At 36.2% G+C, this 16,449-nt stretch overlaps 1 protein-coding gene across 1 annotated transcript; it reads left to right on the plus strand.

Annotated features, from left to right (window-relative positions):
- Positions 1 to 1,685: 1,685 nt before the first annotated feature.
- Positions 1,686 to 16,130, plus strand: LOC145906901 (uncharacterized). The gene is made up of 3 exons (XM_082994363.1): positions 1,686 to 2,461; positions 2,497 to 2,703; positions 15,104 to 16,130. Exons 1-3 carry the CDS (start codon positions 1,686 to 1,688, stop codon positions 16,128 to 16,130), a joined length of 2,010 nt encoding a protein of 669 aa, XP_082850489.1.
- Positions 16,131 to 16,449: the final 319 nt, after the last annotated feature.

Genomic DNA, 16,449 nt, shown 5'->3' on the forward strand with positions numbered 1-16,449 from the left:
TTTAGAAAATTGGTGACAATGTCAAATTTTCGTAGTTCATCATTCTTTTATGTATAATACAGTTTTTTCCTATATATTAAGTAATATTGGTATTAATGATATTAGTCTTAAATACAGCAATTTAGCAATAGGCAAATGATTGGTGTAACAACTGGTGTTGTTAATTTGACTAGTTTGATAGGAATGTCATATGAATCTGTTAATTTATATATATCTAATTGTGCAATGCAAAAATTATATTTGCGCAGTGCACAAAAGGTATGCTGATGGACTGTTTGTGAGGTAGTGTATTGGTTGTGTGGCAGATGGTAGAACAAGTAGTGCCATATTTTTTCCCCTTGTTGGTGAAAAAGATGTTAATTTTGCTTGCAATGTGTGTTGGATCTTTAACTGTGCTTTTTGGTGTCGAAATTTGTGATGTGGGTGTTTTGTTTGTGGTGTTACTTGTGGTTATTTTGTTGATAAGTTTCCGTGTTTGCTTTGGATTTGCCTTGTTAACATTAAATAAGTTTTTGTAATGATTTTGCTTGGCTGCTCTAACAACTAATTTTGTTTATTTGAATATTGTTTAAGTTGATCACGATATTTTCTTTTTGAATAAGTTTTCTGTGTTTGTTCTTGTTTGTTTTTGACTTTCATTGTTTATTAGGATGCCTTTGGTAATCCAAAGCACCTTCTGTATTGGACTGTATATATAGAGTTTGCTCTTCAAAAGTGTTTTGAAACAAATGGATAAAGGTTGCAAATTAATTCTGTATATCTAAATTGTTTTCAATAATGTTGGTTCTGTTTTCAATCGAAATTTTGTGTTAAATTTGAAAGTATTTTTAGTAAATACGGTTTATCCTATGGTTTTGGGTTTGAGATTGTGAGTCATTTTGATGATAAGCCAGTAGTCTTTTAATATATATGTGTGCCCACAGTTCCAGCATGTGTTGAGGAGTTTTCTCTGAGGAAATAGTATTTATTTTAAGAGGTGCTGGTTGCTGTGTTTGATGCAATTTGTTTTACACAATTTAATTACATGAAGTAGTTTACTGCATGTATTAGCAAAGGCTTCTAGTATGTCCAGATTATGAAGCAAACTTCTTGCATTAATGGGTATTAACAAATTATTTTTTGGTCTGTCTGTTGTATTGCTGCAACAAATTCTTGCATGCGAAAAAAACATGCTTATGTATTATGGACATAGAACATTTACACATATCATGAACATTGATCACAAATAGCCAGATTAAGAATATTGTGACATAAAATTTTGACATTCTTTATAGTTGCTTGTAAATTTGCCAATGCCAAGTTTAGTTTGTTAGATACCTGTTTTTTGTTCAAATGTTTAATTAAAATATCCGCTTTGGCAAAAGAGGCTTGTAATATATTTTTTTTGAGTGGCAACATAACAGGGTTTTAATAAAGAATTTACTGTATTTCAACCTTAACAACGCTTTTTAGACACGCTTGCAACTTTGGCATTGAATTATTAAAATAAAATTGACGTCATGGAAAAGGATCAAGACACACTGGTACAGAAACAGAAAAAAGACAAATCTTTCAAATGTTCATTTTGTTCAAAATTGTTTACCTTAAAAGGCAATTTAGTCAAACACGTTCGAATACATAATGGAGAAAAGCCTTTCAGATGTGAAATTTGCGAAAAGTGCTTTAAAACCGCAGGAGAAATCCAAATGCACAGGCGAATTCATACAGGGGAGAAACCATACAAGTGCACGATTTGTTCAAAAAGCTTCAGGTCTAGTGGCGATCTAAAAGTACACGTTCGAATACATACTGGAGAAAAGCCTTTCAGATGTGAAATTTGCGAAAAGTGCTTCAAAACTTCAGGAGAAATCCAAATGCACAGGCGAATTCATACAGGGGAGAAACCATACAAGTGCACGATTTGTTCAAAAAGCTTCAGGTCTAGTGGCGATCTAAAAGTACACGTTCGAATACATACTGGAGAAAAGCCTTTCAGATGCGAAATTTGCGAAAAAATGTTCACAACCCCAGGTGAAGTCAAACTCCACAAACGAATTCATACCGGAGAAAAACCTTTCAAGTGCACGTTGTGTTCAAAAGATTTCAGCAACTCGAGCAATCTAAGAAGACACGTTCGAATACACACTGGAGAGAAACCTTTCGAGTGCAAATTTTGTTTCAAATCATTCGCAAGTAAAGACTATTTAAAGAGACACGTTCGAATTCATACTGGAGAGAAACCCTTCAAATGTGAAATTTGTTCAAAAGAGTTCCGCGAAAGTTCTAGTCTAAACATACACGTTAGAACTCATACTGAAGAGAAACCCTACAAATGCAGATGTTGTTCGCAAGCATTCCGCATGTCATCACATCTAACCGCACATGTTGGAATACACACTGGAGAAAAGCCTTACAGATGTGACATGTGCGAAAAATGCTTCAAAACAACAGGGGATTTAAAAAAAACACAGAAAAACGCATAGTGCAGAGAAACTGCCAAGTTCACTATGTGTTTAGTAGCCACGTTCGAATACACACAGGAGAGAAGCCTTTTAAGTGTGACATTTGCGAAAAACTTTTCAAATCTGCAAAGGAATTAAAAATGCACCGACGAACTCATACCGGAGAAAAACCATACAAATGCACAATTGGTTCGAAAGGGTTCAGCGTGAGTTGCAATCTAACCAATCACATTCGAATTCATACTGGAGAGAAACCCCACAAGTACATCTAACCGATCATGTTAGAATTCACATGGGAGAAAAGCCTTACTGATGAAACATATGCAAAAAATGCTTTAAAACCGCTGGGAGATTAAGAGCCACAGAATAACGCATGTTGCAAAGAAAACTGACAAGTGCACGCTTCAGAGTCTAACTGGTAATCATATGGCACAGAAAAACTCGTACAGGATAGACACATATTTGATGTAACACATGTTTTAAAATACTCGTGGAGAGTTATATTCTGATCCTGTCGACAGGCAGACAGAGGCGAGAAGACGTAAACAAAGCAATCACATTATGAAAGCCCTCTCATAAGAGGATAATGAGCAAGGGCGTCATCATTTGTTTTCACTTATCTTTGAGAGATTATACACGCACCCTGAGATTAGTGGAACTACCCTGTCATCACGGTTAAATGCACAGTCGACAACCATCTCTGGAAATTGGTTCTTTGTTCACATGGTTAGTTTCACATCATTTGATTATCTGCTTGATTTTCGTTGCTTTGTTCAATACTAAATTCATTTACTTTGTTCAATGCTAAATTACGTTGCTTTTGTTCAATACTAAATTTCGTTACTTTGTTCAATACTAAATTACGTTGTTTTCGTTCAATACTAAATTTCGTTACTTTGTTCAATACTAAATTACGTTGCTTTTGTTCAATACTAAATTTCGTTGTTTTTGTTCAATACTAAATTTCGTTACTTTGTTCAATACTAAATTACGTTGTTTTTGTTCAATACTAAATTTCGTTACTTTGTTCCATATGCCTTTTGCCGATTTTTCTTTGAGTTAATGCTATACTGGAAACAACTAAACATTACACAAGTCAATCAATAATAAACGCTTTAAAATCCTCTGTTTGCTTCGTAATGCATCTCTGTTCCTTTGTTGACACAGTTTGCAGCACCGTTTTCATACAGTTTGATGTCTGGTTGTCCACAGTCCATGTTGTCAGAATTTACCCATCACAATACATCCATAATTTAGAAAACTTATTATGGATTATGTATGAAACGTGAGCAGATCTATATAATTCTTTCCATCAAATCAATTACTAGCAAACCATATACAACTCAAACACAACATACCAGCTTTCGAACTTACTGACACCAGTTCACCCAAATCCCAATCACTTCCGAACTTGCTTGGGCTGTGATGCGTGACGCTTCTAACAATGACGGAAAAAAACTGCCTCCAAGCCGTCCTTGACGCTCATGTCACATCCATATGCCTACTTTCTCACGTTTCAGTCATGTTATGCTTTAGAATTATCAGACTTAAGACGTTTTCGTCTAATATAACCCAGCAAATTGATAAAAAGCATATTTTGCTTTGTGTTGAATTGCCACAAGTTTGAATCAACATTATTCAACTGTTAACGCATGAGTAAATACAACGAATAATGCTGTCATGAAGTGTGACAGACTGAAAACAAATACAAAAAAAGTTTGGCGAACAAAATACAGTTAAGTTGCTCTAGTGCAAACGGTTAATAACAAAGGCACACGTTCTCATCTGGCAACAACGCTTATGTCCAGGTTTACAGGACGCAGCGCGGTTTAACTTTGCTATACTTGCATAAAACAAGAAAATAAACTGTAAAATCTAACAAAGAATGATTAACGTTTAACAACAGTACAAAAGTCTACTGAATCCAGCATCAGTGTAGTTTATAGTTTATATCACTGCTCGTAAATTTTGTTGGGGGAAACGTCGCAAGGGATAATGAGAAGTCATACAAAACCAAAATCAATCGTTTACGCGAATGCTTAGAATTGTGGCCAACAAGAAACCAACCTATGTAATTGTTGTGCAGAAAACTGTGTGAACAAAGGAACGAGGAGCACTAAGTACTTCTACTTTTTTGAACACTTTTTTTAGTGCAAGAAATGCAATTAAAGTTGAGATTAGGGAAAAGTTTTACCATTATTTTTGAATGCACCGTCATGTATCTTGTGTATTATAGACGTAATAATGTGAGAAATATTGGAATATGCAGCCTAGCCAGATTAGAATTTTTTTCCCGACAAGTCGGAGCAAGATCTGAAAAAACAAGCTTCGGGTAAGGTTTGAATTTATAACCCTGGCCTAATCAGGTCCAACGCTCTAACGACTTAGCTTGTGCGGTTTCACTTGTATCTTGGCCACAAAATACCCAACCTGCTTGGTGGAGGTACCGCCTGCAAACCATAGTGATCTCGATGTGGGTTGAGATCGCCATGTAAGGACCTACAAAGGAGGGCAATACTGCCAATCATGTTTCAGGAAACTTTACTGTTACTATTTCAATGACAGACGCAACAATGACGTTTCTGGTGACGTCAAAGGCGAAAAAACTAGGTGCAACCACACTGGAGACAAACCATTGATTTCACGCAATAGACACAACCTGGTAGGTCTCATCAGTGCAACATAACTGGCAAGTTTTATAATTTTTGACTAATCTTACGCTATATAAGGTAATTGCATTCGAGGGAAGGATGAACTCACAACGGACTGGTTACCTTTGTTGTCAAGATTCAGATTTCATTCACTGCAAACAGTTTCCTGTAGTTTTGACTAAATTATCAATTTAGGCGCGTTATGTCAACAGCTTTTTTCTACACTCATTGTAACAAATATTTCAGTCAAAAAAATGTTTTACTAAACTTTCGGATTGCATTTTTCACGTATGTATTTACACATTCGCGGAACAAAAACCCCGAAATAACGAAAACATAGTGGTTTTGTCATCTTTGTGCGTCGGTATGATTCAAATAATCAATAGCACCTAAAATTAAAAAGTATTTCTGAACAACCAAAGATTTTAGAACTAAATATAAGAAAATTTAGCAATACTAATGTCATCCAATATTGAGAGGATTACAATATTTCTTCGTCAACAGTGAACATCACCAAATCTGTTGGAACAAAGAATACACTTGTAATGTTTTCATCCGTTGTGGAGTTAAATGGTCTTAGTTCAATCGCCAGAATTTCCACAGGCTTTGTTACACTGATAAGGTCTCGGAAGTCTCTTTGTAATATGATTTGATCGGTGGAGTTTTATACAATACGCAGTAGTAAACAGTTTCTCGCACCGGAAAGGTTTCTCTCCAGTGCGTGTTCGAGCATGTCTCCGTACACCGCTGTTCTGCGTGAATCCTTTTGAACATATCGTGCACTTGTACGGTTTCTCTCTAGTATGGGTTCGTCTGTGGATTTGGACGTGAGAAAGGATTGCAAACAATTTTTCACAAATATCGCAACAAAAAGGCTTCTTCCCTGAGTGATTTCGAACGTGCGCCTTTAAATTGTATTTCTGTTTGAACGCTCTTGAACAAGTTTTGCATTCGAATGGCTTCTCTCCAGTGTGCATTTGAAGAATGTGTTGTTAGATTGCTCCAAGTGGAAAAAGTTTTTTTACATATGTTGCACTTAAACTGTTCCTCTACAGCATGACTAAGAACATGTACATTTAAAGTAACTTTGAAGCGAAACACACTTGAAAGGTCTTTCTCCAGTGTGTGTTCGCATGTGGATTCCGACTTGCCTTGCGGTTCCAAAACATTTATCGCAAATTTCACATCTGTGAGGCTTCTCTCCTCTGTGAATTCACAAGTGTGTGCTTAAGTTGCTTTTTTTGGTGAACATTTTGGAACAAAATGTGCATTTAAATGGCTTCTCTCCAGTGTGACTTCGAACGTGTGATCTTAAATTGCTGCTTTGGGTGAAGGCTTTCGAACAAAGTGTACATTTGAATGGCTTTTCTCCAGTATGAGTGCGACTGTGGACTTTTAATTCCTGTGCACTTTTATAGCACTTTTCGCAAATCTTACATCTGTGAGGTTTCTCTTCTCTGTGAGTTCGGACGTGTTTGTTTAAATGGCTTATAAGTGTGTACTCGTTCGTACAAAATATACATTTGAATTGCTTCTCTCTAGTGTGAATTCTCAAGCAGCCTTAAAGCATTTTTCGCAAATCTTACATCTGTGAGGTTTTTCTGAAACAACTAAACATTACACAAGTCAATCAATCAGTGAATAAACCCCCGAAAAAACTCTGTTTGCCTCTTACTGCATTTCTTTTCCTTTGTTCACACAGTTTGCTGCACCGTTTTCACACAGTTTGACGCCTGGATGTCCACAGACCATGCTTCCAGAATATACTGACCACAATACATCCATAAGTTTGAAAACTTATTATGGATTATGTATGAAATGTGACCTGGTCTATATAATTCTTTCCATCAATTACTCGCAAACCATATACAATTCAAACACAATCGATTTTCTAATATACGAGCTTTCGAACCTTCTGACACCAGTTCACCCAAATCCCAATCACTTCCGAACTAGCTTGGGCTGTGATGCGTGACGCTATTTTTAACAATGACCACAAGCCTTTAAGAAACTTGCGAAAGATGCTCATGTCACATCCATGCGCCTACTTTCTCGTTTCAGTCATGTTATGCTCTAAACAGACTTAATACTTTTTCGTCTGATATTATCCAGCAAATTGATAAAAATCAAATTTTGCTTCGTGTTAATTACCACAAGTTTGAACCAACATATTGCAACTGAAAGGCGTGAGTAAATACAACCAATAATGCTCTCATGAAGTGTGACAGACTGAAAAAAATACAACAAAAGTTTGGTGGAAAAAAATACAGTTAAGTTGCTCTAGTGCAAACGAATGATGACAAGGGCACACTTTCGCATCTTGCAACAACGCTTATATCCAGGTTTACAGGACGCAGCGCGGTTTAACTTTGCTATACTTGCATAAAACAAGAAAATAAACTGTAAAATCTAACAAACAATGGTTACAAACAGTACAAAAGTATCCTGAATCCTGCATCAATGCAGTTTATATCACCAGTGTGGCTCTAAAACCAAACAAGAGAGGCGTTTACTGGAACCGTTCATTGGCCCAACGATGTAATGTGAGTGGCAGGCGGAAAAGCAGTGAGCGCTGCGATAAGAAATCAACGTGCGCTAGTGCGATGGAAATAATAATAAAAACTAAAATACAATTTGGCATAAATACATTGCACCAAGAAGGTGAATTAATGGTATTGAAGGGAGTAAAAAGTAACGTGACACAAATGAACGTGAAATATAAAAACGAACGAAATTCATACAATCATGTGATTTGTGGTTTTAATTAGTTCAATAATTTCCTGTCTCGCATAACAGCAACGTTCGCATGGCAACACGATACCAATATGTGTGTAAGCAGTGCAGCAAACTGTCTGAACATCGGGCAAGTAAAGATTTTTGCAAGTGTATGTATAGCGAACATGTGGAGGTTTCGGGTGTTTCTTTATTTGATTATTAACATGTATATTAATGCGCTTATTTTCAAGGGAACAAAATAGTGTGTAAGTAACTTACCCGTTTTTGCATGTATTGTGGTTCGTGGTGATCGACGTTACCATTAGGACTCCGCAAACTTATCAAAGTAAAATTTAGTGTAATAGACAATATTCTACCGGATGGATTCTGCCACCAGCGGAAAAGTTTGGGAAATTTCAAGGGAAATATCTGAGACGTGCACGAATGACAGAAAATCATAATCGTTAATATCGGAATGTCGACAACTGCAACAAGTTGTTTGTCATGAAAAAAAAAATACCAACAAAAGAAAAGTCGTTGAGTCGTTTTGTACAAAAGTATTCTTAACACACACGCTTGAATCCATACAGGAGAAAAACCTTTCATATTCTGTGTTAAGTGATCGCATCGTCAGCAGTAGTTTTACCTAGTTTGAATTAAACACTTCCAATCATATGAACGGTTGTTCCTGTTAACCTTGTTATGCAAGTACTTAATTCAATAATAAAATTATTGATTAGATAAACAAAGGATTGGAAATTCTAGAACACAATTATAACAAGTGTTTGTTACCAAATTGAACAAGGCTCCTAACAAGCACGTTATTAACAAGACATGTTAAAGTTGTTGTAATAGAGACAACCAAAATTACTGTATTTACAAGGCATAACGAGCAGTAGCTTCAGTCTTTCTTCACTTTGACATTATAATATCTCGTTTTTCAATCGATTGGGAAAAACAGGCGACAATAACCCGGAGGTTTATTGATAATATTTGCGTGATCTTACTACTTTAGCTCACAGCATTTTGAATTTAGTTAGGAAGCGGTGCGGGAAAGTTTCCGACTCCAGCGCCAACGGATGAGATGTCGGTATACGATCGGCAACAACGCAGGACATCATATGCAGTCAGTGATTACGTATTTCATCAAAAACACAGCAGTCCCGGTGGGAAAATGCAAAAAGCTGCAGCTATCTTTCAAAGGACCCTATCGCGTTGTCGAAGTGGTTGACCCCGACAATTACATAATCGAGGACACGGCTAGTAAAAAGCAAATGGTTTACTTCATTCGGATAACGCCCACTACGAATGCCTTAAGTCGACGAAAGTGTGCGATCGAATAGATGATGTCGGAAGAGTCGACCTACCTGCATATGGCCACGTTTATGTTCCTTTTAGTGAAAACTTGCGAACCGAGTCAGCGTCCCGCGAATTGGACGACTCGTTGGACCAAGCAGGCCGGCGCGGGAACGCGGGCAAACGAAGTTTTATTCAGCAACAGAAACAAAGTCTTTGGGTTTGGGGGAATGTGACGAAAATTAAACGTGTCATTTTGGCTTTACCTTATGCTTTCTTCCTCATTGTTGTTTATTCAAAGCACAATTTATCACACATGCACACAACACACAGCATTATGTTTACTCTCATGGATTTCCTGCAATCACGTTTTACCCCCGGTTTGTATTTATTTTCGCACCGCATTATTTTTTAATGTTTGCCACATCCTGTACGCGATATCCACGCATTTCTGTAAATATTTGTGGAAAATTGGCTTGCATCTATGGAGTCTTTTGCAGTCTATTAGAAAATAATCAAATTTACTGACGTTCTGAAATCAGAAATAAATAGTCAAACCTGATGAATTAATGCTTATATTAACAAACGCTCATGGGTTATAATATTAAGATTGTAAACAGTTACTTGAGATATTACAACAACGACATGAGATGCAAGGGATGATAGAACAGAAAATATTGGTAATAACCAACTGAGATGTTGACATAATTTGCAAAACAAATATCGTATATAACATGTTCTCAAATAGTGTAATCTGCAGACAGATGGCCACTGTTTCGACCCAAAAGGTCTCATTAGTGCAGCTGGTGTGACTTTCAGACGACTTTGTTGACCAAACGGCCAAGCAAAGACTTCCACTTCGTGGTGACTATACAATCACCGTCATCCGTTGGGCACCAAACTAGGTGGAACCTTACGGAGAAAACATGGTGGAAACACTACGGCCAAGCAAAGCTCAACCAATAGTGCCGTCAGGCCCCGTGTCACAATAATCATAAGATAAACAAAGTGGAGCCAATTGTGATTCTACAGAATTCATATTATTGGCTCCACTTTACTTATCTTATGTTTTCAAATGTTTGGGAAAAATTACTAAGATAACAACTAACATACAAAAATGTGTAGCTTTTGCTATAACACCGAAAATAGTCGAATTATATTCGATGTAAATATTCTTTAGAGATTTGCGACGTCAATTCTTTTCAAAAAACGCTAAATTTACTTTTATATTCTGTCAATGTTTCCAAATTTTGCCATGGCAACTAACGATATAAGGTTACTTTCGTCACTTTAAACTTTCTCAACGTTCATTCGCATTTCACTTTCATCTTAGAGCTCATTATTCCGCTCCATGATCTCTTCCACCAGTACCAACTCATAGTGTTGTGACCACTAGAAGTTCTCGACCACGGACCATTGAGAATGGCATATGAACACCTACGATGCCACCAAGCTCCACCGTAAATCACAGCACAATTAACTGGATACCTACAATTATAAAGAAGTCGCTTTTCAATAACACTGTGTTACAACTTATTTAAACTCAGTTAAAACTTGTGTATAACTAAAACTTTAACGCAACCCCCTGTTTTAGAGCAATTGATTGTTACAGATGCTGATTTATGGTAGGGGGTTAACTTAATCAACGAAAATCAACTGTTTGAGGAAATGCATTTTAACTTTTCCAATACAACTTTTTCATCGTCAGTAAAACAGAAATATAATCAGACATGTTGTATCATTACTACTCACGCATCATTGTCTCTGTTCCGAGTTGTAAATCCCATCCCGTTTAGACTGTACGTCCCATCATTCATTGAATCTGATATATTCCCCGAATATCCGGATATAGTAATTGTGTAAGAACTTCCTTCATCGCCAATGCTGAAGGTACTGAAAACAACAATCAAAAAAACGAGTTAATTTGTTGGTTAAATTGAAGCCAAAACCGCTGCAAATACATGATGTCGGTTTTCTTTATTGTGCATTTGGGAAGCAATAGTATCAACGTGAAATTGTTGCACTGTTGAAGTAATTCTGACATCGTGTATTCAACTGTGCAACAATTTCTCGTTGATATTGTGTCACAACTGCACAATAAAGAAATCCAAGCAACTGGTGATATTGGCTAAATTGTTATTGATTGGTGTTATGTCATAACAGTTATGGTATAGTAATACGGTGGTACGCAGTGTATTAAAAAACAAATGAGCGGTACGTGATTGGAAAAAGTTTGAGAAACACTGATATAGAGTGACAACAAGGTCTGGTGTACGTGGGAACATTAAAACCTTTCCGGGCAGTAAGATATTTTTAATTTTGCACAGAGCTTGCCTGGAGCATGCAGGTGAACGTGGTATGAGTTAAAACACCAAAAATTTTTCAGTTTTGTTTTTGATATACCATTTGAAGCTGTGTTCATCCGTGCGTGAAATTAAATTCGTTGAAAAAAAAATTTTGCGAAATGACCAAAGTCATTGAACCATAACGATCCTTGAGGCGTTTACATTAGCCCACGTGTTGTTAACTCTAGTTACGTTAAGTGCATATGAATCAAGTAGGAATGAGTGCAGTGCTTTTTTATGTTTTCTGGAATGTTGTTCCATATATGAACGTCTTTGCAATTAGTTTTTTTTGCCCAATTTCGTTGACGCGTGGTGAAAAAGGCACTATTCGACGCCCGGGCATGGACATCAGCAACCGGTGTAAAAAATTCTTCAGGGCTAATGACAAACAGTGTTTTTTGCATTTGTGTGCATCATTCCAAGTTGTTATGCATTAAATAGTTATGAATTTTGGGTTTTTACATGTATTTGCCAGGTGTGGGTGTTAAAAGTACTATTGGTTATTAAGCGCAGTGCACAAATCTGCATAACTGTCACAGGATGTATGATTGATTACCAGCTACAAACCACATATGAAACATTTGAGTGTGATTTGGCCATTTTTCTGTATTGCTGTCGGCCTGTAAGGTAGCTCTTAAGGAAGGTTTTTGTGTTACCACCTTAACTATGAAATTCTAGTTTTTATAGCATGAGGTCATGGTTGACTGTGCTTTGTGAAGGTCATGAAATACAGCATGTGATCATAGATTTGTTCTTTGACTAAGTCAGTAGAATGTTCAGGTCTGAATCTATTTTGAAAATTGGTGACAATTTTCAGAGTTCCGCTCAAATATTGGTATTACTTTTGATATTTTTAAACATTTGGGATAGGTTGCAGTTTTAATGCCTCAATTTAGCAATAGTCAAATGATTAGTGTAACAATTGAGGTTGCTAATTAGACTAGTTTAATAAAAATGTCATATGGATCTGTTAGTTTATATATATGTATATATATCTAATTGTGCAATGGTGTTAAAAATTTGATGTATTTCCACAGTGCAGAAAAAGAAGGATGCTGATGGACTGTTTGTGTGGTAGTCTATTGGTTGTGTGGCAGATTATAGAACAAGTAGTACTTTATCACTTTATTTTTTCCATGTTGATGAAAAAGATGTTAATTTTGCTTGCAATGAGCGTTGGATCTTTAGCTGTGCTATTTGGTTTGTCAAGTTGTGATATGGGTGTTTTCTTTGTGGTGTTACTTGTGATTATTTTGTTGATAAGTTTGCTTTGGATTTGCCTTATTGACATTGAATAAGTTTTTGTAATGATTTTGCTTGGCTGCTCTAATAACTAATTTTGTTTATTTGATTATGGTTTAAGTTAATCATAAGATTTTCTTGTTGAATAAGTTTTCTGTTTTTGTTCTTGTTTGTTTTTGTCTTTCATTGTTGTTTAGGATGCCTTGGTGATCCAAACCTATGTCGTGCACCTTCTGTGTTGGACTGTATATATGGAGTATACTCTTCTACAATGTTTTGGAAAATTTAGATAAAGGTTGCAAATTAATCTTGTATATCTAGTTTGATTTAAATGATGCTGGTTCTGTTTTCAATGGAAAGTCATTCTGTGTCAAATTTCTGTGTCAAAAAGTATTTTTAATAAGTATAGCTATTCTATAATTTTGGGTTTCAGCTTGTGAGCTATGGCAAATGGTCTGATATGTTGAATTTAGTGAACCACATGGAATGGCATTTGAAAAATTTTTGTGAAAATATGATCTGTAATGAATTGTCTCTGTAATAGTTTTTGTGGGATGCTTTATCTATTACAATTTTGGTGTTCAGGCCCTATCATTAGTTTGTATTCCTGTATGTGTGGTGTTTTTAAATGTCTATGTTAAAGTCTCTAAGAATATAAATGTTGTGGTTTTGTTGTTCAGATAATAAAAAGTATGTTGTTGGTTGCTGTGTTTTATGTAATTTTTTTTAGAAATTTCAATTATATGAAGTAGTGTACTGCATGCATTAGTAAAGGCTTCTAGCATGGCCAGATTATGAAGCAAACTTTTTGGATTAAGGGGTTGTAACAAATTTCTTTTTAGTCTGTCTGTTGCATAACAAATTCCTGCATAAAATAATTATATTTGCAAACATGTTTCGGTTCTTGGGTGTTACGTTTACATAACATGTTTACATAACATGGACATTGGACTGTTATATACATATCATGAACATTGATCACAAATAGCCCAATTTCGTCATTCGGGAGCTCTCAAATTCGGATTGTACTGCGGTCGATAGGGATGCGCATTCATTGGTGACCTCATATCTTAATTTGTGGTAGAATTGGGTTATTTTTACATCTAGCACGCTATTCGAACACGATGTTCGTTGTTTTGTTTGAGTGACATGCGGTTATTAACTGACCATTCTGCTCGCTCGCGATCTCTACGCGAACCGTCATTGTTTGCAGAGGGTTCGCTTCTCACGTAATTGTTGTAATGCATCACTTGTTCTGGTTTGGTTTTCAACTACTTGTTTTGTGAAGAGATGGGCTGCTGTCCGTCAGATAAGATAATAGCTTTCGTCGTGGTAATTTCGAACCTACTTTCTATCGTTGTGGTAACTTAGAATTGACCTTTATCTTGTGTATTTATGTGCATGCTTCCTCGTCTGACTCATTCTAACTCAGTCTACGTCTAATTTAACCATGCTCTGCTTGTAATCAGTTTATTTACCAAATATATTCACGTATCCTTAATATAATAAACGGCAAAGTAACTTTGTATAAGGTTTGCATTTAAAATTTTGTCAGGAAACACGAAAGTTAGAATTCATGTGTGACCTTATGTCTAACGAATTAGTCAAATAGAATTTCGTTGTGTTTTTTATGGCTTTATGCCTAACTGTTGCCTTTGTAGCTTTGCCCGATTCTTGGTGTGAACTTTGCTGATAAAGTTGGTGATTTCTGATTATTGTGCTCTTACTTTGGTAGTGTGTCGGATATACTGATATAACTTTTGTTTATGATCACTCCCGCTTATTTTTGCAACAGAGAAAACAATGTCAGGAATGTGTTTAAACTCTAGAGTCTAGACAATTGCGTCTTGCATACTGTTCCTATCAGAATCGACAGCCATTCCAATTGTTGTCGTTTGGTATTTTGTTTTTCTTTATTTGCACATGTTTGTAACTGGTTTTGAATCTTCTTGAGTTTGATTATTTTGACATTCTTTATTTGCCTGTAAATCTGCCAATGCTAAGTTTAGTTTGTTAGATACCTGTTTTTTGTTCAAATGTTTAATTAAAATATCCACTTTGCAGAGGAGGCTTATAATATTTTTTTTTGTGAGTGGCAACAAAACAGGGTTTTAATGAAGACTTTACTGTATTTCAACTTTAACAACGCTCTAACATCTTTTTTTATATATGGTTTAACGTAATGATTTAAAATTATTTTACACCATGCATTACATCGCTTTTTAGACACGCTTGCAACTTTGGTATTGAATTATTAAAACAAAATTGTTGTCATGGGAAAGAATCAAGACACAGTGGAACGGAAGCAGAAAAAAGAGAAATCTTTCAAATGCTCATTTTGTTCAAAATTGTTTACCTTAAAAGGCAATTTAGTCGAACACGTTCGAATACATACCGGAGAACAGCCTTTCAGATGTGAAATTTGCGAAAAGTGCTTTAAAACCTCAACAGAAATCCAAATGCACAGGCGAATTCATACAGGGGAGAAACCATACAAGTGCACGATTTGTTCAAAAAGCTTCAGGTCTAGTAGCGATCTTAAAGTACACGTTCGAATTCATACTGGAGAGAAACCATACAAGTGCACAATTTGTTCAAAATATTTTACCTTAAAAGGAAATTTAGTCACACACGTTCGAATACATACTGGAGAAAAGCCTTTCAGATGTGAAATTTGCGAAAAGTGCTTCAAAGGCGCAGGAGAACTTCAAATGCACAGACGAATTCATACTGGAGAGAAACCATACAAGTGCACAATTTGTTCAAAAAGCTTCTGCTCTAGTGGCAGTCTAAACCAACACGTCCGAACTCATACCGGAGAGAAACCTTACAAGTGCACATTTTGCTTGAAAGCATTCAGCGAAAAAAATCACCTAACCGATCATGTTCGAATTCACACCGGGGAAAAGCCTTTCAAGTGCACTTTGTGTTCAAAAGATTTCAGCCACTCGAGCAATCTAAGAAGACACGTTCGAATACACACTGGAGAGAAACCTTTCGAGTGCAAATTTTGTTTCAAATCATTCGCAAGTAAAGACAATTTAAAGAGACACGTTCGAATTCATACTGGAGAGAAACCCTTCAAATGTGAAATTTGCGAAAAATTCTTCAAATCTGCAAATTATATGACAAGGCACAGACGAACTCATACTGGAGAGAAACCATACAAATGCACAATTTGTTCAAAAGAGTTCCGCGAAAGTTCTAGTCTAAACACACACGTTCGAACTCATACTGAAGAGAAACCCTACAAATGCAGATGTTGTTCGAAAGCATTCCGCATGTCATCACATCTAACCGCACATGTTAGAATTCACACTGGAGAAAATCCTTATAGATGTGACATGTGCGAAAAATGCTTCAAAACAACAGGGGATTTAAAAAAGCACAGAAAAACGCATAGTGCAGAGAAACTGTCAAGTTCACTTTGTGTTCAGTAGCCACGTTCGAATACACACAGGAGAGACGCCTTTTAAGTGTGACATTTGCGAAAAAAACAAATCTGCAAAGGAATTAAAAATGCACCGACGAACTCATACCGGAGAAAAACCATACAAATGCACAATTGATTCGAAAGGGTTCAGCGTGAGTTGCAGTCTAACCAATCACATTCGAATTCATACTGGAGAGAACCCCACAAGTACATCTAACCGATCATGTAGCAATAAAATGTTTTTACTTCATGAAATCTCCCTAACCAGCAGCACTTCTTTCACGTGACACAAGTTAACCATCAATTCAAGAAGATGCTTTAATAAA

Source organism: Ascidia mentula, chromosome 6 (genome assembly GCF_947561715.1).
Source record: "Ascidia mentula chromosome 6, kaAscMent1.1, whole genome shotgun sequence".
Taxonomy (NCBI): domain Eukaryota; kingdom Metazoa; phylum Chordata; class Ascidiacea; order Phlebobranchia; family Ascidiidae; genus Ascidia; species Ascidia mentula.

Bases quoted from the DNA above. Each gene is read 5' to 3' on its own strand.
- LOC145906901 (XM_082994363.1), top strand. From the start codon at position 1,686: ATGCACAGGCGAATTCATACAGGGGAGAAACCATACAAGTGCACGATT. The intron at 2,462-2,496 runs GTGCAGAGAAAC...CTATGTGTTTAG, and splicing joins AAAACACAGAAAAACGCATA to TAGCCACGTTCGAATACACA. The intron at 2,704-15,103 runs GTACATCTAACC...ACAGCCTTTCAG, and splicing joins ACTGGAGAGAAACCCCACAA to ATGTGAAATTTGCGAAAAGT.